Source organism: Caretta caretta, chromosome 1, assembly GCF_965140235.1.
Source record: "Caretta caretta isolate rCarCar2 chromosome 1, rCarCar1.hap1, whole genome shotgun sequence".
Classification (NCBI taxonomy): Eukaryota; Metazoa; Chordata; order Testudines; family Cheloniidae; genus Caretta; species Caretta caretta.
Genome location: NC_134206.1, coordinates 166,796,140 through 166,817,583, shown reverse-complemented (window position 1 = coordinate 166,817,583; position 21,444 = coordinate 166,796,140). Strand labels below are relative to the sequence as shown.

At 40.4% G+C, this 21,444-nt stretch overlaps 1 protein-coding gene across 1 annotated transcript in view; it reads right to left on the bottom strand.

Annotated features, from left to right (window-relative positions):
* Positions 1–21,444, bottom strand: part of URB1 (URB1 ribosome biogenesis factor) — a 70,767-nt gene that overhangs the window by 34,055 nt on the left and 15,268 nt on the right. The window contains exons 9-21 of the mRNA XM_075133132.1: positions 20,070–20,265; positions 18,501–18,638; positions 17,907–18,080; positions 17,081–17,225; positions 15,112–15,234; positions 11,458–11,570; positions 10,074–10,193; positions 7,221–7,337; positions 6,585–6,723; positions 5,143–5,313; positions 3,052–3,248; positions 1,409–1,633; positions 670–849 (exon numbers count right to left, since the gene is read on the bottom strand). Of these exons, the coding sequence (XP_074989233.1) occupies positions 670–849; positions 1,409–1,633; positions 3,052–3,248; positions 5,143–5,313; positions 6,585–6,723; positions 7,221–7,337; positions 10,074–10,193; positions 11,458–11,570; positions 15,112–15,234; positions 17,081–17,225; positions 17,907–18,080; positions 18,501–18,638; positions 20,070–20,265 (2,038 nt within the window). The remainder of the gene's footprint in view (positions 1–669; positions 850–1,408; positions 1,634–3,051; positions 3,249–5,142; positions 5,314–6,584; positions 6,724–7,220; positions 7,338–10,073; positions 10,194–11,457; positions 11,571–15,111; positions 15,235–17,080; positions 17,226–17,906; positions 18,081–18,500; positions 18,639–20,069; positions 20,266–21,444) is intronic.

Below are 21,444 nucleotides of genomic sequence, written 5' to 3'. Positions count from 1 at the left end.
GTAGCATTCACTGAAGCCCCCCTTCTTTCTTCAGCTTCTATCACACTGTGTGTCTCACTAAGAATACAGGTCAGCTCTATGCTAAAAGTTTCAGCTACCAATGACAATTAGTTAATATAGTTTGCACCCGAGAGCCATTTGTCTGTTTTGCCTCAGTAAACAGTTCTCCAAAACTGATGAAAGACTTACTAGAGCCCAATTTAATTGTGCTGACTAATATGGCAGCATTCATTATGAGTATACCAAGGGATTTATACCTACGCTTGGAAGGATCAGATTTTTATCGGTAATTCCTGCTAAAAGTTGATTTCACCATACACACAGAAACTGACAAAAAAATATATTTCCATTGATAATAACTGAAATTTACAGATAGGCAAAGTAAAAACGGAGCTGCTTGAGGTTTGACAATATTTACTTTGTGTACTTTGGCATGTGATGTTAACAATTTGTATTTTAAGGGTTATAAAGCTTTAATCTTTTTAATCTCAATGTCCACTGTCATTAAATAATTCTTGTATGACCCTCCCCCTCCATAATTTTGCACATTTGTGAAAATTTAAATCAATAAACATTGAAAAAAAATTGCTTAAAAATAAACATTGATATTATCTCTCAAAATTATACAAAAAATAAATAAAAATTGAATTCTGCCAAGCCTATTTATACCTTGTCATTTGCAGACTCCACTGTGGCCACAGACTCTAAATCCATAAAGAGATCCGATTCAGTTTGGGCCCCTTCTTGTGTCTGCTGGTTGCACAACTTCATCTGATCACATCGGCACAGCAAGCTGCTCAGCAGTTCCACGTAGAGACCGAGAAGGCGAGGACCAGAACTTTTACTGAGCTGTGAAAGTAAACACACTGGAGGATGAGGAGAAAAGTGTAGGAGGCTGGAAGAAAACTGTGCACGAACAACAGGTTTAAATTAACATCTTCTTAAATTGTAAACTCTTTGGGGCAGGGACCATATACAATGGCTCCCAAAATAGCGGCCGGATCCTGATCAAAGCCTCCGGGGGGCTAAACACAATATTCATGTATTTTAAGGGAAGAAGGAATCATCAGATCATCTAGTGTGCTTCCTACATAATACAGGTCAAAGAATTTTATCACAACTAAAGCATATCCTCTAAACAGGCAACTAGTCTTGATATAAAGACAACAAGAGACGGAAAGAAAGCTGCAATTCATTTGCAGTATATACAACACATCACATTTGTAAAGAATCCTATTGTAAAGGCAGCCAGTCTCAACAACAAGGGATACAATGGTTTACAATCTGGGCCAGATTCCTGAGTTGCTCCCTACCTTCTGTGGGGCTTGTGCACATGGAGAGGCTACTCAACCAAAGTACATTTGCACCACTTCAGCATGCCATACTTAGAACCCAAAGTATTCCTTACACTGCCAAAGTTCTCCACCGTGGTTTTTAGGTATAGCAACACGTGCTTGACTGCTAGCAAAAGCTGCTGAAGTTGGAGCTGGGAAGCTGCCACTCTCAGCTTTGCCTGGACACCATCTTCCAGCAGGACAGTGCCACCTCTCTCAAAGGCATTCTTCAGCAAGGAGGAGAACGAAGAATCTGGTGGTAGGATGGGCTCCCTGCTTATGCATTCAGTATGTTTCAACTGTTGAAAATAGAAGTAATACGGAGAGGAAAAAAAGTCAGAATGTGTATGTCAAACTCTTAGGGCCAAACTGTGCTCTGCATCTAGGCTGGGACGATTCCCAATGCAATAAGGCACATAACCAAGCAGAGAACCATGCTCTCAGGGCCCAACCCTGCAACCACAGTGCAATACTGCTGTACTGTTATCAGAGCATACAGATCAATGCTAGCCGAAGGCTTCTATCCAAGTGTCCCTCATATGCTCTCTGGCTGGCTGAGGGAGCAACACTGCAGCTTCTATCATGGATGGCCTGCATACTCCTAACCCCCGCTCCTATCTAGCCCTGCATCTCAATCACTGTCACACCAGCTGCTCCTGTTTGGAGGAGACGGGAAGCACCCACAACCATTCTCCTCCTTGCCCTTGCAGGGATGCTCCTCATCCACCTGCCTCCCCATTTGGGGAAGGGACACTCACACTACTACTGCCTGCTCCGAAAGGAATCTGAAATAATTAAACTTAATTACATATTAGAGTTATAAACATTATTTATTCACACCAGTATGACACCTGCAATAGTTCTAACTAACACAGAACAAATAAATAACAAATCCATTTAAAAAGCAAAATGCAAAAATCTGTTTTTAGCAGGATCTGAACTCGCAGCAGCCTAGCACTCCTGGCGGGCACCACAGGGCTGCCTGGAATTGCAGGCACTCCCTTCACAGGGTCTTGGCTGATCTGCTCATGCCATGACAGGAGCTGCGGTGATGCTCTCACTGGGGAAGAAAGATTGCCCAATGGTTAGGGCATTAGCCTTGGACTCTGGAGACCGACTTTACATCCTTGCTCCACCAAAGACTTCCTGTGTGACCTCTGGCAACTCCCTTAGTTTCTCTGTGCCTCAGCTCCCCATCTGTAAAATGGACAGTTCCCTTCCTTCCAGGGGCCTTGTGAGGATAAATACATTAAAGATTGTGACATGCTCAGATACGACTGCAGTGAGGGCCACAAGTGCCATAGATAGATAATAAGATGGCCATTGTCAAGGTATTACAGCTATTTCCCTACTTTTTTTGCAACCCAGGCCACTGGTGCATGTAAGTAACTTTCCTGCCACTTGCTAAACATGATTCTGCATATAAATTATTGTTGCAATTCGATAAGAAGTTGCTGCTAATGTAAAAGTAATTAAGGATTCAATTAACAGTTCGACCCTGCACCAGCTAAAACGTATTTGCACCTCATTTAAAAGTCTCCAACACCCTTCAATCCAGCAAGGTTCTGCAACACGTTAGAAAACGAGGATGCCTAAACTTGGGTTTGGAAGATAAAAGCCTAGATGTACTGCAGAGTGGAAATGAAAGCCTTCTACAATCTACTGGTCTTTTAGCAACCCTAAAGCTAGCAATCAAATGATTTTAAGCATCCCTTACCAAGATTTCCTTAGCTTGCTGTGGTATCCAGAGACTATAGTATTGGTTAAACTGGTAGAGCTGAGGATACTGAGATGCATTCAGTGACTGGAGTTCTTTATCGAAGAGCTGAAACATCAGACAGAGGGCCAGGGGATCTCTCTGTGTGTGCAGGAGATCAGTAAAAACAGCAACAAGATACTCCACTATACTTCCTCCTACAAAAGCAAACAACAGGTTTGAGACAGAGGTTCTCTCACTGGTAACAATCTGGGTAAGTATACAGAGTAACTCTAGCCACAACACCATTCTCACCCACCTAAACTGAGCCGTATTTAGATAGGAATCACTTTGAGACCACAGCGTGGGATTTTCACAAGTGCATGCCTAAGGAGTACAAATCCCACTGAATGTCAAATGGATTTATGCTCCTAATTTCTTGAGGTGCTAGTGAAAATCCTACATACTGTAGTTCTTAGTAAGGTAAATGGTGCCAGATTACACTCAGGCTTGCTACTGGGTTCAACCCCCAACCTGGCACAAAACTAAGTGCTTTTTGCAGTGTTATATTATACCTGTGTTCTGGCTGATCATAGGCCCCAGCACAGCTGCACATAGAAGCAGACATAATCTACATACACGAGTGCAGTTCAGAGGGGAAGCTGTGCACAAATACGCAGATCTTGGCCCGTAAATCACTCTGGACACCCCATCCTTTGGGCTACTCACCAGTTCACCATGTGCAGGACCTGGAGAATGCCAGCTTTGCGGATGGGGCATGGGGAGAGAATCCTGATCTGTGCACAACAATTATACCAATAACTACCCATCGTGGCTACCTCACGTATATAGCAGGATCAGTAAGAATTTATACCTAAAATTTCTAACTCTTTGAAGTTGTATACAAACAAAAGCACTTCTACCTTAAGTCTACCATTTAACCACATATTGCCAAGTTCTGTCCTAAAGTTATACCCAGTGCAACCTTAATAAATTCAGGTCTGAGCAGAGTTTAGCCCATTTTGTCATTTATGCTCCCAATGAACCCCAAAAAATAATGTTGTCAGTCAAGGATTAAAATGGAAGTTTTCTTTAAAAAAAAAAAAAAAAGTTAATTCCCTCCCCCATGGGTCCAATTCTCCAGTCCCAACTAACTGGTTTCAATGGGAGAGTTTCCCACTATTTGTTAAACCAAACACAATCCTTTAAAACCATTCAGCTCTATTTCACTTAAGCACTTCCTTTTCCCAGTCACGGCTATTGTAACATAGTCGTCATTAAGTATCAACGGGGTGCTTTTAGAATATGAACTTGCATCATTCTTCCCCCAAATGAGCTTTTTTGGGGGGGTGAGGGTGGGGGAGGGGAGGTTTGGTTTTCTACATTTTCCATAAGGCCACAAATTAACGTGAGCAATATTGCTTCCTACATGGCTACACTGCATAAAAAGGACAGGAACTCCAGGAAGTTCCTTTGGGTGACTTTTTTATATGTTCTTACCTCAGGAGCAAGGGAGGAAGGCATGCACTCCTCTCTCACAAAAGAAACAGGAAGTAAAGGTTTATGCTGCAAGAATCTTGGGGGCCTCTCAAGACAGGGCTGTCTATGCTGAGACACTTTGCCTCTGCCCTGGTTCCCAGCCCCTTGTCAGCAGAGTTGTGCTTACAGGGGCTCCCTTCTCTGGCTCTCTCCTCAGCCACTGATGTGGGTTCCACAGCATCAGAGGATAGGTGGGCTCTTTACTTCTGATATGACCAATGTAGCTTTCCCACAAGAGTACCACAAAGTCGGTGGTGGTGGGACTAATGTTGTAAAGAGCAGTCATCACCTTCATACTGCCCTCATGGATCAGATTCTATACCCTGTGCATCTTCCTTGGGGCCAGAAGAGGGTAGAGGCATCTTGCACCCTTTAATGCTTCTCGGAGCTAGGATTCCTTGGATCTGTTTTTTCTCCACTTGTAGAAGCAGAGAGTACAATATGGTTCATTGATTTTCATACACAATAACTAGAGTAACCACTGCATGAAAATGATAAACTATTCCCCCCCTTCCACATACAGTGTGAATCTTTTTAGCCACTCTCAGGGACATATATAAACACAGTAAGTACCCATTTCATTTTCAGTGTGAAGCAACAACTTATTCCTGGCTTCTAACGCAGCAGGGACAACAGCACTGAATGGAAAAGTGTGTAGAATCATGTCTTCATTTAAACTGAATCCAATTTCTTCATCTAGGCCTTCGCTGCCCTCCACAAGGACATCAACCATATCCAGGACATCTAGTTACCAATGAAAAAATGTTAGGGTTCTGAGTTCAAGGAGACACTACTTTTAGGATACAAGTACACAGGAAATAAAAGGACATTTAAAGGCATGGGTAATTCAGGAGAAAATAAAGGGAGCATCCAATGTTAGTGCTGTATGCAAGTGAAAGGGAACAATATAATACAGCTTGGGGGTCCAACAACCCAGGGATAATAAGATGTCTCTTTGAATATACATTAACGGTACAAATCAGACAAAGGGTGAAAGACAGGTATATCTGGCTCCTAATGATGGTAAAATTGATGGCACTCATAGCATGTTTACATTGTGGGTGGCTTTCAAAGCTGATGCCCCATTAAGAGAAGTATGGAGAAAGGGGAAATAGCACAAGCAGAAGTGGATGAAGGCATCGCACCAAAACATCTGCAGTCAGAGCACCTCTGGAGGAGACGGGAGCGCATACAGGGGAGGCAGCTGCTATACTCTTTAAAAAAAAAAAAAAAAAAAAGGGGGCGGGGGGAAATGTGTGTGAGCCATGTTCATTCTCCTGAGCCCTGAATTCCCAAAGTGGAACTAACATTCCCATGTCTGTATTCTCAGCTAGCCAAATCCTAGTCCCTGAAGGGGGAGGGATAGCTCAGTGGTTTGAGCATTGGCCTGCTAAACCCAGGGTTGTGAGTTCAATCCTTGAGGGGGCCATTTAGGGATCAGGGGGCAAAAATTGGGAATTGGTCCTGTTTTGAGCAGGGGGTTGGACTAGATGACCTCCTGAGGTACCTTCCAACCCTGATATTCTATGAAATAAGTCAATAAGAATTTTGATGCTGCAGTCAATGGGACCAGGATTTAGCCTAAAGAGCGCAAGCAGCAAGATTCCAGCTGCCTACTGAGTGTGAACACAAGAAGTGGGAGGGGCTCTGGTACGATCCTTGCCCCTTGCTCATATATGCAGGGGGAGCTGGCCCTGTGGTTTAAAAGAAAGCATGAATGCAATGGATTTGACTTTGATTAAAAACTGGTACTGTGGGACACTGAACTGAAAGCAGATCAAAAGTAAGATTTTATTTGCATTTTTAAAACTGCAAAGCTGTGTCACAGATTACCTTCTGGTGTGAGGAGACGCCCTGGCCATTTAGTTTTTACTTACAGAGCTGAATACAATTAAAAGGCCTAATCCTGTAGTTCCTTACTCAGGCAAGATTTCCACGGGCATCAGTAGCAGGTTTGCCTGATTAAGGACTGCAAGATTAGAGGGAGCAGACATCACTTTGGGATCATTACATACCATCAATGTGAGAGATGGGTATGCTAACACTGTCCACGTCTTGTTTAAATAAGTTGACTTGGAGCATACTGGCTTCCTGGACAAGGTCGGCGGCTTTATCTGTGTATGGATAGGGGTTTGTCACCAACTTCATTAAAATCTGCGAACCAAGATAAAAGTCAGTCATAGACCCATGAACAAGCATGCTCATTGCAATTCTATACAGAAAATGCTAGTTATAGGGATATTAAGTGAAACAAAAGGAAGGGCTTGGGAATTTAACATCTGGAAAAGGTGAGCAGGAAAAGAAATGTTTTCTTTTAAAGATTAGATTTTATTGGAATTAGTTAATTTTATCTGGGAGTTTCAAAGGAGCCTAGCGGGTGGGATGCCCAATAACCTTAGCCTCTTTTCTCCTCATGCCAGCACTGCTCTGGTAACAATACATCCTACAGGAAGTCAATTCCCCCCAAGCCTTTTCATCCACCCCTTCACCAAGGACAACAGATATGAGTTCTGTGTAAAGGATTTAGTCACAGCCTTTCTCAGAATTCATTCACAAGCCTTTGAAAGGATTTTCCTCAATAACAGCAAAGTAATTAGCGTCCCATTAATGTTATTCTTGACATTGTTTATCTAAGTAATTTGAACAATTACCCTCTCCAAAAACTGAATCACGGCTTCCTTTTTGTCTTCTATTGTATTATCCAAGTGTTCCAGCCACAGTACAAGTTCCTTCCACGTGTGCTCAAATACTCCACTGTCATGCAAAACCTAGCCGGAAAAGCAGCATGAAAGAGAAAAGAAATAGTGTCTATTTATAGCTTTTTGTACAGCAGCTTTCATTTTTATTTCTTTTACTAAAGACAGAGTAGCAGCAGATTGCTGAACACCAACACTGTCCCCCTCTCTAACTTCTGACAGAAGGGGCCTGATTCTTACATATACCAGTGTTGCTTCAGACCACCCCAGTTCCACAAAAGGGCCCCGAAGTGGATGTAAATATTATTTACTGCCACTTTACATTGCCAAAGCTGTGTAAAGTGGCCTTGATGTAAATGAGAATCAGGCCCCATGTCTATATTCATGCTGCCCCCTTTGCTGAAAGCAGCTGTCTTCTCCTCCAAAACTTTTCCCAACACATACTTTTTTTTTTTTTGCCCAGCTTTATACAGCACTCAGATACAACTCCAATTTGTTCTTAGTCTTGCAGTTACTGTCTTGGATCTATGCATTTTAAGCCCTGATTCTGCAAACAGCTACACACACAATTAATATCATGCACACGAGTAATCCAGTTGAACAACATGAAGCTACTCGTACATGTAAAGTTATTCATAAGGGCAACTGTCTGCAGGACTAAAGTGTTTGTAACATTGGGGAAGCAAGGATCTGGCTAAACTACAGCCTGACTGCAATCTCACAGCAGTATAAATCAAAAGCAACTCAGGCCTGATCTAAACACAGTTTTTGTACTGATTAAACTATTTCAGTTATGGGTGTTTTTTTTTTATCAAAATGATTAAATCAGTAAACCCCTAATGGGGACATAGTTTTACCACTGAAAAGGTGCCGTATAGGTTATTCCCAGAAATGGTGGGTAACAAGCTATAGGGACGAGGTCCTTTTTACAACTGCATCCACGCTGGTGATCAGTTGCCAGCCAATATAATGAAAGCAGTACAAAAACTGTGTAGGCAAGTTCTAACTCCACTGAAGTCAAAAAAGTTAAACCAGAGTTAAGTGAAATCAAAATCAGACCTTTTGTGTTTAAAATAGTAGCACAGGTAATCATGTAATAATTAAACTAACTGAGGTTACTGAAAGAGAGAGGACACTATTGTACCAAAAATCAAATAACAAGCTTCTATACAGTTTTATGAGCTTTGTCTTTTGCAAAAGATATACTGAAAACAGTTCTCTTTCAGGGCTCAGTTTGTTCAGCTTTCACTCTGTGTGCTATACCGGCAGATACAAAAATAGCATCTTTGATTACACGAATCTGACACGACAATTCATCCAAAAAAATGATTCACTCTTAAATAATTAACTACTTCTGGCAGATTCTCAAAAAAGAACAGTGCTTTCAGCCCTCATGAAAAGAGGCAGGAACAGAATGCAAAATTTGAAAACATTCCTGCAATTTATATTCCATTATGTTAAAAAATAAAGCAAAAAAGACTCATTAAAATCTTTTTTTTTTTTAAGTTAAGAATTTTTAAAAGCCCATTGGAACTGATACAACTGTCCTGACCTCGCCACTTATGTCTCCCTTTCAAAGAAAATAGAACAAACTGAAAGGAGAAAGTGAATCAGGCAGCCCAAATCTCTGCTCATCAACCAAATATACTACCAAAAAAACCCACACTATTGCTTTTAAATGTAAATATGTTTAAGCACCAGAGGCTCACACAAGAGGAGCTTACCCACCACCATTAAGGACTCCATGTTTTCGAACCAGGCTTTTCCTATGCAGCTGCCAAGAGTAACTGTAACAGAAATTCTACTGGGTCCCAAATTTCTGGCTCTGATCCTGAACCCTATAACATCTGTGGGAGTTCTCTCACTGTCCTCGCTGGGAGCAGGTTCACTGTCTTTAAACCTTTGTACTGAATCCCACTGCCCCAGACGTGGTGTTACCATGCAAGCATTAAAATCCAGAGGCCGCTGAACTCAGTGTGAAGACCCTCACTAGCTCTAATGGGCTTTGGATTGTAGCTTAAGTCCTTAAAAATTCATCTGTGATCTGGCACCTTGCTTTGCTGACAGTGGCAGCCAATGCTAGTACCATGGGCAGGAGGAGCACACTAGTGGGTAACAGACTCATGTGCATCTCAGTGGCTGCCATGAACTATACAACAGAACTCCTTATGTAATTTCTCTGATAAAAGCAGCTGTTTCTAGCTTTCAGAATGCAACCTGTGATTAAACCTGATAACAGTAATCACATGCCATATCAGTTTGGTTTGGAGCAAGTTCCTGGACCTGTGCAGAAGTCCCGAGAGTTGCTGGGGCTATGCACAGCCACAATGATCCACCTGCATGGACCTGATTGCAGAGTAATGGCCTAGGAATGCCTAGGGCAGATTTTTTTAATTTAGGCTCCTAAATCCATATTGAGGCATCTAACTAGAACTGACCTGATTTTCAGAGGCACCAAGCTCCTGCAGCTGCCATTGACTTCAATGGGATTTGTGGGCACTCAGCACTTCTGAAAATCAGGCATCTTCTATTTAGGTGCCAAAATTTGTTTTTTAAAGGGTAAATAATATTTACTGCTACCCAGAAAAGACTGTGGCCAATGGGACTATTTCATGTGAGCAGAACAGGCTGGCTGTGTGCCATGCTCCACACAGGAAGGAGTGAATAATTACAGTCAAATTAAATTAGAGACACTTTAAAACCAAAGTGCTAGAAAAACAACCTTTGCGTGATCAACATCAAAACCCTGCTGTTGGCACAAGCTAAATAAATGTGTTTAATTATTTGAGGCCAACAAAAAACACTTACCTTGATGATCAGTTGTTTTGTTGATGTTTTCAGTTGTGAATGGTTACTTGTTACAAACATTTTCATCAGTAAATAAAATACTGATCTTTCACCATGAACCTTTTCTGCTTCCGAGACATCCTAAAAGAGTAATGGGTTTAAAACTCCCTTGTGTGGTAACACGGACAGGAATAAGTTACACTGAGGCAGCAGAGTAGCAAAAACTCCTTTGCAGGCCATAGCTTTTTTGGGCTGGCCAAGTGGAAGTAGCGTGATTTGAACAAATTCTGCAACTAGTGGGTGAGCAAGAGGAGTGTAATAGCTTTTGAGCAGTGGAAAGAGTGTGTCTAATAGGAAAACCAACTAACAAAAGGGTCTAAATAGAGCAGTCTCTTCACCACACTGTTTAACTTTCACTCATCACCAATAATCCTGACATCACACTAATACTGACTCAAGGGGAAATAAATCCTTTTATCCCAGGGCTGAATTTAGCTCCTGAAGAAAGGGAAACCAGTGTAAGTTGCTTCTGTTCTGACAGGTGCCAAATTATTACAAAGTGCACTACTTTACTGCTTATTCTATTTTTCTGACCAACTCAATGTGAAAAATACAAAAACCCTGTGCATCACTGTTGAATGGGGCCTTCTAACTTTTCCTTTAAGCACTTGCCTAACACTAGTAGTGTGCAAAACAGAAAAATTACATTGCTGTTGAAACTGGCAAGAAGTAAAGGGTTTTTGGGGTTTTTTTTGCCCGTTTCAAAGATCTTTCCTGCTCCCTCTTAAGTCTCTTCCCTATTCTCTATGACTGGCTGAATATGATGGAGACTCTGTTATCATGGGGGGTTCCAACCAGGGCAGCATTGAGTCACTTCTTTCCCCCACTGCCAACTCTCAAGGCAGGTTCAAATCCTTTCTCCAGCCAGCTGTAGGAGGCTCTCTTCCTATATGTGCCTGGAGTAAATGAGGAGAGAGGGGAGTTTGTGAAAGCCTCTACTTGCATAAGCAAGGAGCCACCTAGGGTAAGGTTCTTCTTCAGCAGGTGTTTAGAAGCAGCACCCTAGCATCCTGCTCATCTCCTTGATTTGCAGCCACAATCTTTTCATCCTCAGTGTCCAGAAGATTCTCACTCTTGCCTCTGGGAGCAACAGATTTTAGGATGCCCATTTTAACCCTTCTTAGCAGAGGAGGGAATTTCTATTCCCATGGACAAAAGGCCCTAGGCTGGGACTCTGCATATCTGATGTTGAGCCAATGATTCCTGTTTGCAATAAAGAGGGGATCCTGCCTAATAGAAACAGATGCTGAAATGATAGGACTGGCACTAAAGACATGCAGCATCAGAGACAAAGACATGAGGGCAACTGGCAAAAGAAACAGATAAACATCTGCAATTCTCCTACCTGTACTCTGAACCAAGCAAATTTATTTGCCGGCAGTTCCAGGGCCACCTTTAGTATATGGTGCTGTAGAACAGGAGGGATCGCCTCTCGCAACCCTTTTTCAGTGACAATACCTGGGGTTGGAAAACAGTTAGTAATAATATTATTTCGCATTTCTAGAGGAACTGTCATGCAAGGACCTCAGAGAGCTTCACAAACATCCATTATTTAAGCCTCAAAGCACTCTTATGAAATGAGCAAGCAAGAAATTCATAGATTTTAAGGCCAGAAGGGACCATGATTAATATCTAGTCTGACCTCCTGAGTAACACAATCCAAACGACCTCAACCAGTTCACACTGTAGGGATCATTAGGCCCACCCCTGAAAACACAGCCCATCGGATTATCACATAGTAACTGCAAACAGTTTTCCACAGCAAGTGAAAAAGAAAACCCAGGTGCATTTCAGACTGCAGTGGGAAATTTAGCAAAGACTCTGACATGGAATTTGACCGAGGAATTATACCCGTACTGTTACAAAATGTGCTGTGGCATATTTAGTAACCACAAGTGAACTTTGGGCTTACATCTCACCAAAAGTAGCTTTTAATCATTTGTTTGCAACAAGTTGTATTTTTCACCTAAAGCAAAAAACAGACTGAGACAGGATACTTAATTTTCCTAAATTAACCAGAGATCAAATTCTACCCATATAATTCACAAAACTAGTGATGCTACCATTGGTTCACTGAGCACAGACGTACTGGCGATACATTCCGCACTGTGGCAGCTGCCTCATATTTTAACTCCACTCTGGTATGGGGTGAGCTCAGTGTTCTCTTTTCTTGTATTGTGTAATTTGTATATGGAACAGCACATTTAAAAAAGATAGCAGAACTAATAAAACTCCAAAGTTCCATCAGCGGCAAAACCAAATAATAAAGTGGGATCAGCTGTTAAACATACAGATTGTTACAAGTCAAAAATAGACTGCCTGTCTTCAGTCTCACGGGCAGACTGCTCAATTCTGTGCAGGAAGATGGGAGTTTTGTGACTAATTTTTAAATGTACATTGCTGCCACGAAATGTGAAGTGCTAAAATTTTATTCCTTCTGTCACATTATAACTAAACACAATACCAAGGGGTCATTGCCTTATCAAGATACATGTCCCTCCTTTAGTTTTTTGGAAAAATCAATCCATTATGATGCAAAAAATACTGGGACACACAGGGCACGTGATTTTGTGAGGCAGCCACAGAATACACTGACCATTGCAGTGCGCTCTGATTGGGGGAAGAGGGGAATAGCAAGCCCATGCATTAGTGTGTTTATTTTAAAGACTTTTGGCTCTTCTTTTCTTGACAAACTTTTAATTTATGTAACTCTTACTCTTATATACCTAACAAGGGACTGTACATAGTAAAGATAATTATTCTAGCTCTATGGAGTACAGAAAATTTACATACTTCTCTATTCAGTTTTGCTGCACAAAGAAACACTCCTTGGGCAACTGTTACATAGGAGACAAACTCAAACCATCTCATATTACTGTTAATAATCTCCTATTATGATCTTCCCTCAGAAGCAACACCATGTAGAATTCCATCCCTCTTTTCTTGGACTGAAGGAAGCATGATTGAAAAAACAGAGCAGTAGAAGAAGAAAGGGTTACTTTTGACACTTCCAGAAGAGACCACTGCATTGATAAGTGATTTTTTTAAACCTCTAATGAATTACCCTGTCCCTTTAAGAGATTGCAATGTTGTTACTAATATGAAGAGTTCTAAAATAATTTATTTAGGTTGGGATTGTCATAGGGGCCTGCGGGAGTTAGACGCCCATATCCCATTGAAAGTCACTGGGAATTAATAAACAGCAAGTTTAAAACAAACAAAACGAAGTATTTCTTCACAGAACATACAGTCAACTTGTGGAACTCTTTGCCAGAGGATGTTGTGAAGGCTGAGACTATAACAGCGTTCAAAAAAGAACTAGATAGACTCATGGAGGATAGGTCCAATGAATCTATCAATGGCTATTAGCCAGGGTGGGCAAGGATGGTGTCCCTAGCCTCTGTTTGCCAGAAGCTGGGAATGGGCGACAGGGAATGGATCACTTGATGATTACCAGTTCTGTTCATTCCCTCTGGGGCACCTCGCATTGGCCACTGTCAGAAGACAGGATACTGGGCTAGATGGATCTTTGGTCTGATCCAGTATGGCCATTCTTATGTTATGTTCTTATGAGTTAGGCACCTAGAAATTCCAGATTTTTGAAAGTAAATTTTCTGTAAACAACAACAAGAAGTAGATTAGAAGATTATTTTTAAAATTTAAAAATAGGAGTGGATGTGACAAAATATATATGGAATTTAAGAAAAAAATATCTTTTTCCTGTTGTGACGCTGGCAGACCAGGTGCCAGCATTTGCCAAGTCTGAAGGCATCAGCTGAGCACTGACAAATTCATATCTGGAAACCAGACCTATATATTAGTATTGTTCAAGATAGGTGTTAGACTTGTAAGAATCTGTTTAGACTCTATAAAATCTTTATAAATTGCTCCGCACATTGATCTTACTTCTAATGTCTGTAACCCATGCTGTAAGGTAATATGAAAGTTTTGTTCTATAAATTTTAAAAATGCCTGCTATAAACTTGTGAGCCTCAGCAGGAAGAGTGGTTCCCCCACCCACCAAGAAAGATTATCCAGGCCATTGTAGGACAGAAACTTTGTGGATTGCCCAATCCACCCATGAAGAAGTTATATGCAGGAGCTCTTGTCCCACCAGTTTAAACTCTGGGGGAAGGGCACATAAAGATGCTCTCAAGAGGAAATGGTTAGTTCTTTGCTGTTTGGACTCTTACAAGGGCTGGAGCTAAGAAACAAAAGCAGAGATTCCCCAGAGTCAACCTAGGTTAGCCCTAAAAGACATAAATGGACAGATTACTACATCTCTGTCACCTTCTGGAACCACAGACTGTAACTCATTTGTGCTTATAAGTTGCCTGCTTTAAAGTGTAAATAACCCTCTCTTTTTTCCCCCTAGTTAATAAATCCTTAGTTTATTACAGGATTGGCTACCAGGGTTGTCTTTGGTGTTAGATCTAAGGTACAAACTGATCTGGGGTAAGTGACTGGTCTCTTGAGACTGGGAGCAACCTGAATAGTTTTGATTTTTGATGTAAGTGACCATCCATCACTAAATCCAGCTTGCCTGGGTGGCAAGATAGACTGGAGTGCCCCAGGGGACTGCCTGTGACTCCATGGTAGCACTCTTACAGTGAAACAGAAGTTCACATTTGTTACGGGGTTGGAGAAATCTAATTATAGAACATAGCACCAGCTTGCCCTGCTTTTCTGACAGTCTGGCTGTCACTTACAATCATTAACCACTCCAGACAGCGACACCCCTGTAACCCTTAATATGTATAGTTTTAAAGCTAAATCCTTGGAGCAGCGATCTTGCCATTTTACATTTGTTTGTGAAGTGCCATGCCCTGCATAAACAGCAAAACGAAATGGTAATGTAATGGAGAGTCTAAAACAGGTTACTCTTTTGAGAACACTCCTGTTCCTTTTTACTAAGTAGAAAAGCAATCAACCTCTCCTGCTAGAGGCTTTTAATGATTTCATTAGCCAGCTGAAGAACATTTAAATACCCTTAACATACCTTTTAGCAGTTTGCTGAAATCAAAGTTGCTCTGAGCTACCAAATGGGGAACAACCTTCTGACAAAGGCATATGACCTGAAGTAACACAGCTTTCAGAAGAGTGGTCTCTGCATCATCTGAGCCTGAACACAGATAGAATTAATATATTTAGAATTAGTTTATTTTTCCTTCAGACAAAGGAAACCCACAATCTCGCAATGTTTTAACACCGTGATACTTCAACTGAGGCTCTCAAGCCACAAGTGGCTCTTTAATGTGTCTCCTGTTTGCAGCACACAATATTAAAGCACTGTGCGATTTACTTATTAACCAGTCAGGAGGTTTTTACTATGTTATCAACTAATTAAATTATCAACTTGCGCTAAGTTATTAACATATTTGCTGTGAGAATAATATATTTTATTATGGTATATTTCAATATACACACATACTAAATATTTCCCGTCATTCATACTACTGTGGCTTTTTTGGGTAACGTTGATTGTTAATTTGGCTCCTGAACCACAGAGGTCCGAGTATCACTGCTCTAACCCACACTGTGAATTATTATTTGTATTATCAGTAGCATCCACTATGAGCTAGGCTCTGTCCAGCTGACTAATAAAAAGAAGCAGAACTAGGTGCATACCTCTTTTTCTGTACAATATTTACACTTTTAAATCTGGATTAGTTTATCAAATTCTTACATGGGGAACTGTGATTTTTGAATCTGCCTGTAAAGTGCCCCACATATATGAAGATACAACCTCTTCCCTTAAAAAGCATACACTCTATACCATCCATCAATCTCTAAAGTTGAATGTCAGAAAGAAATAGGAAAACAAAGAATCCAGCTAACCAATATAAATGCTTTTTGTCATTGACATTGGGTACATTGGTGTTGGATATGCAGTATATACTGGAAATGTATCACTATTTATTTCAGCTAAGGTTTCTCTCTCCCTGCTGTTGTTTTTTAAAAAATAATCTCCAAAGATGAAGCCTTAGAAGGAGACCACTGAGTGTCTGTAAGATGTGCAGCAAGTACAACAAACACCATCATTCACATACAGCAGCCATCCACTTAAAAGCAAAAGGCATTTCAGCAGCCTAAACTATTTTTCTGGTTTATTGACAGCTGAATTGATGTGAGGCTGCATAAAGGCAAATTGTTGTACAGCTGCTAGTGGAAGTAAATAAATACAGAGTAAAAATAGCTGACCAATTCTTTACATTTTTTTCCCCGTCGGCCAGCATTTCCCAAAATGTGGAACATCCCCTCGCCCCCCCCTCCCCAAGCAGGTGTGAAAGACTAGATGGGAAGATGAGGACACATCTCTCAACTGTTATCTACACTCTTAATTTACAGTTTTTTAAAAATGAAATCTCTAGCTGTAATGGCTGCAAAGAAAACCTTGAAAACATGACCTGCGAGTAACTGATGCAGCAGAGCCTGTCTGAGTTTGCAGAGAGCCTGAAACAACTGCTTTTTAGATGTGAACTACCCAGTTTGTTACGATAGGTGCTAAATCAGAGGCCAGTCATGATACTTTAAGTGTCAATATTATTAACTGTTTCGTTGCTCACAAAACTGCTATGAAAGGAGAGGAAGTTTCATATTGTGAAGAGCTACACAAGCGTTTCTCTCATCATGGGACATGCCACCCTGGGAGGGCACAAAGTAAGAATGGGTGCACAGAAGACATATCAATTAAGACATGTAGGCCATTAGCAATATTTGGCTAGGCTACAGAGGGCACGACTGGTTTCATTTTCCTGTAGAGGGACTCAGTTTTAAAAAATGTTCGAACACAGCTATAGACAAAGGTCCTTGCGAAAAGACCCAACTGACTGCATACCAAATACCAAGGATAAAATCCAGGCTCCAATGAAATGGTGGCAAAACTTCCATTGACTTCAATGGGGCCAGGATTTCACCACAACTGTTTATATACATATAGGATGTTATGCCTACAAATATTTTCCTACCGTGCTGTTCATTGGTTTCTGTGATCTCAGTCATTTCCTCCTCAATGGAAATGGTGTCTTCCCTTCTCTCCCCATCATGTTGTTCTCTCTCTTGTTTTAGAAGTGACTGCCAGACCGCCACTATGCTGTTCATGTCGGGTAAAAGCTAAAGGCAATATATATATATATGTGAGAAAAAAATCAAAAGCTCTTCAGTGCTGCACAATGCTGTAATGTTGCAAATATTCCTAACACTGAGGAGGAGAATTGCTTATACGATGCAATCTGAATACAGACTGAAATCAGATTTTTATTTTCGGCTCTGCAGAGAACATACATATGAAAGAAGAACACTGTATTAAAACAGATATGAAAAGTTTACCAAGTGCTTAGCATTTTTTGGCTGTCTGGATTTCAATGTAATAAACATTTTCAAACCAAGGACCAGTTTCTGCTATAGATCACCAGGGTGTAAATCTGGATGAACTCCACTGACTACAATTTACTTAAAGGGAGTGTAGAATTTGGCCCCAAATTATTAAAAAGCTGCTCTTAATTTTAATAGTTTTCCTCAGTACTAGCACACCAGCTGCCAATGTTATTAATTCATTTTAGAACAGAATTTTTTTGGCATTTCCACTGACCAGATTTATTAGCTACCATGCTGTACTACAGCACTGGTTATTAACACTTAATAAAAATGTCTATAAAATACCAAGGAACTTTTATGTGCTTGGATCCCAGGATACAATAAATCAGGGGCAGAGTACCCCAGTGCACTGGAGCAGTTATCTGCTGCAAATGTGTAATTCTAGGCCCCTTGTTGTTAATACTTTCTATTTTGTACCTTGCTAAGGGCTTCTCTGTACAGTTGGACAAATTCCTGCATCATCAATGGAGTGTAGATTTCTGACTTTTGCCATATTTCCTCATTCAAACAGTGCTCAATATTTTTCAGGGCTCTTCTCAAAATAGTTGACATAAGGGACAAGATGGTGTGTTTCACTGTTTTGCTGGGTAACTAAAAGAAAGAGAAGCTGAATTAACAAAGTTACAGTGCTTCTTCCCTATGCATTGTATTCAAACTACTTATTTTGGCGTATATGTCAAAATTTGTAAACAAAATAATTTTTTCTTAAAACGTGGGTTGGGTTCTTTTACCGCATGCATTCTCACTGTACGCAGTAGAAGAAAAAACACCAGCCCTTACAACCAGTAAGCATTTGCACAGCTGTAGCTTACAAGAAGTTAACAGAAGCAACGATCAGTGCGACTTAAATACATGTTTAAGTGCTTTCCTGAATTGGGGTCACTATTTGGAGCATTCGGCATAAAAACTGATAATTACTTGATTTTAAGTTACTTGGATGATCACCTTTCACACTCTTAACCCCAGGGAGGTTGTTTGGGAAAAGCCACCCGGAGACAATAAAACGCTTACATTTAATCCCTGGGTGAACATAGTTTTATTGCACACCACAGGAACTGTTGTTACCATCACCATAGAAAGCAATCTAGGGAGTGGAATAAACTCTGCAGTTTTAAAAGAGTTGGAAATCTCTGGTTGAGCCTCATAGATCTGAAATAAAAATGAGAGAGTTTAACCAAGACTGATGTAATCGTGCAGATTTGCAGCCAATTCTATAGAACACATTACAAACACAACATTTTTTGTCAAATGTTACTAACAACAGTACTAAATGTCAGGTTCCACACAAAGAGAAGGGCACTCGAAAGTTAACCACAGAGCATACATACTTAAAACACAGTCATTCTGCAATGAGGATTACTAAGGAGTAGTAGTATATCCTGCAGAGAATACATCAACTTTATGTTCGGTTATACAGGAAACCTGCAAAAAATTTGCCTATTATCCTTGGAAGCCCTGCTCTATTCAACAGATGGCACTGTATACCCCACTCAGCTATTTTAAGATAAAAAAATACAAAGGAGTATACAGCAAGTACAAAAGGATTCTCTAGCCATTTGTTGTTGTGTCTTGAAAACCAAAATCCTCACTGGGATTTTTCTCACAGACTGTAATGCCAACTCCTTCTCGTTCCCAATTTAGCTAAAAGTTTGTACCTCTTTCTACTCCCAGAATGGCCTTTTACCAAACGACCTTCTCACTCACTTTACAGCTACACCTCTCAGAGCTGCCATGGCTCCGGCCATGGTTCACTTTCCTCAGCGTTCCCAGAAAACAGGGTGTGACTTTTTTCTTTACCATCTTCAACATTTATTTTACAGCACCCTGCCTCTTCTTTCCTCACAGAACATCAATCTCTGAAGGTATTTCAGAACCCTCCTGTCCTTCCTGTTTAGGTCATTTAAACCACAAAAGTTTACCTTCTCTGTAACTGGGCCTTCGGATCTGGTTTGATTTTTAAAATAAATGAATTATTTAAGGTAAGTGCCTTGCTGCCTTTTTGGTGAGGGAACATCACTAACCAGGGTGTGTACACAGCTGGGAACACACTACACCTTCATCCACTAGAGCCTCACTTTAGGCACATTCTCCTCTGACACCAAATTACTGTTTCTTTCAAATAAGAGGCTAGATCCTCAGCTGGTGCAAATCAGTTTAGCTTTACTGAAGTCAACAGAGCATCTTCAATTTACACCAGCTCAGGCCAAGATCTTCAATCTGAAGTCACACACAAAAAATTATTTCCACAATATAAAACTGACTGGGCCCATGTATTGCATGGCACTCCAAGAGCAGTGAATTTTGCACCGGACTAACAGTACAGTACTTAGAATGTGCTGCAAGACCCAGCTGTAACAGGTGGAGTTAAGGGCAAATTATCCAATATAGCACCGAATTTCCTTGTTAAGTGGCTTTCGGTAGGCCATGAGTGTTTGAATTTTCTGTCATTTGTCTTCCACAATCATACAAAATAATAGTACTTGTTTAAACAAAAAATTGTTTATCTTTAAAAAAAAAAAAAAGCCTCAAAACCAGGCTTTTCCATATACAGAAAGCACACATTTTTCATCTCTCTCTTACCTTTTTTAGCAATTTGATATTGTCTAACCAGGTGGACTTCAGTCTGGGAATGAAGGAATACTGGGTTTCCTTAAAGTATTTATTCAGTAAATCTGGGCACACTTTAAGAATATTCACCATAAGATCAGCAACCATCTCATCCTCTGTAGCAGTTTTTAAATTCAGCAGAAAGCGCAGAAGCACCAAATTTCCTCCTCTACAAAGACAAATTTTGGTGGGGGGCGGGAGGGGTCACAATTTTAATATTTTTAAGTACTCCACTAGTTCGGTAACTCCAGTATTAATAATGTTAAAATGCAAGAGGTCAAATTCTGCTCTCCTCTCATTTTTGCTGGTGTAAATCCAAAGTGACTCCACTGACATTAATAGAGTCACTCTCGATTTATATTGGTGTAACTAAGAACAGAATATAGCTGAAGGTCTCTTACATAATGTACTGTAGCTAAAACAGAACCCTCATCAACACAGTATCACTGAGACATTCCAAAAAATATTCCAACCAAATTTCATAAACTTGAAAACATAGAATTATAGCATTATATTAAACTGGAAAATATTTTTCTGTAGCCCCCCCTTATGAAGATAGGTTCTTTTAAAATCTGGTTTTCATTTTAAAATCTGTTCAGTAGTGGCATTGCAGATGACTTCTTCTAAATGAACCCGAGCCAAGTGAGAATGTTGTAAATGCCAAGGGAACAGCTCTTCAAATTTTGCTCCTCCAAAGCAAGAAAACAATTTGCATGAATATAAGAGTTATAAATGGACTTCAGCCACTGGTTTGTCTAACAATGAAGCACTACATCACTGTACCCGCCTCCCTCCATGGAAACATAGAAGTTTAGATTATTTTCCCTGTTGTTCATAAACTGGATGTATAAGTATTTTATCCAGTAAACCAACAGTGACTGTGAGACCAATGAAAAACCTGGTCAGGTGTTATGAACCAAATGCCGGTGCCACCGAAGTCCATAGCAAAACTCACATTACATTTAGGGGGACAAGGATATGTATATGTAGTTCTACAAGCAGTAAGTTAAAACAGATACTTCGGCATGGCAAGGTCTACATTAACAATTTCATCTTTGTTAGTTTATGCTAACAAATGATCTGAGGTCTGGAAAAAACACCTTACAATGAAAGACTTAAGGTATTTAATCTATTTAACTTCTCAAATACCTGATGGTTAAGAGGCAACTTAATCAGAGTCTATAAGAACCCTTGCAGTCTATATAAATCACAGTCTATACTTACCTGATCCTAGAGGGATCTCTAATTTAGCAGACAAAAGTATAATGAGATCCAATGGCTGGAAATTGAAGCTTAAAAAATTCCAATGGAAAACATTTTTAAACAGGGAGGGTAATTATTAGAACAG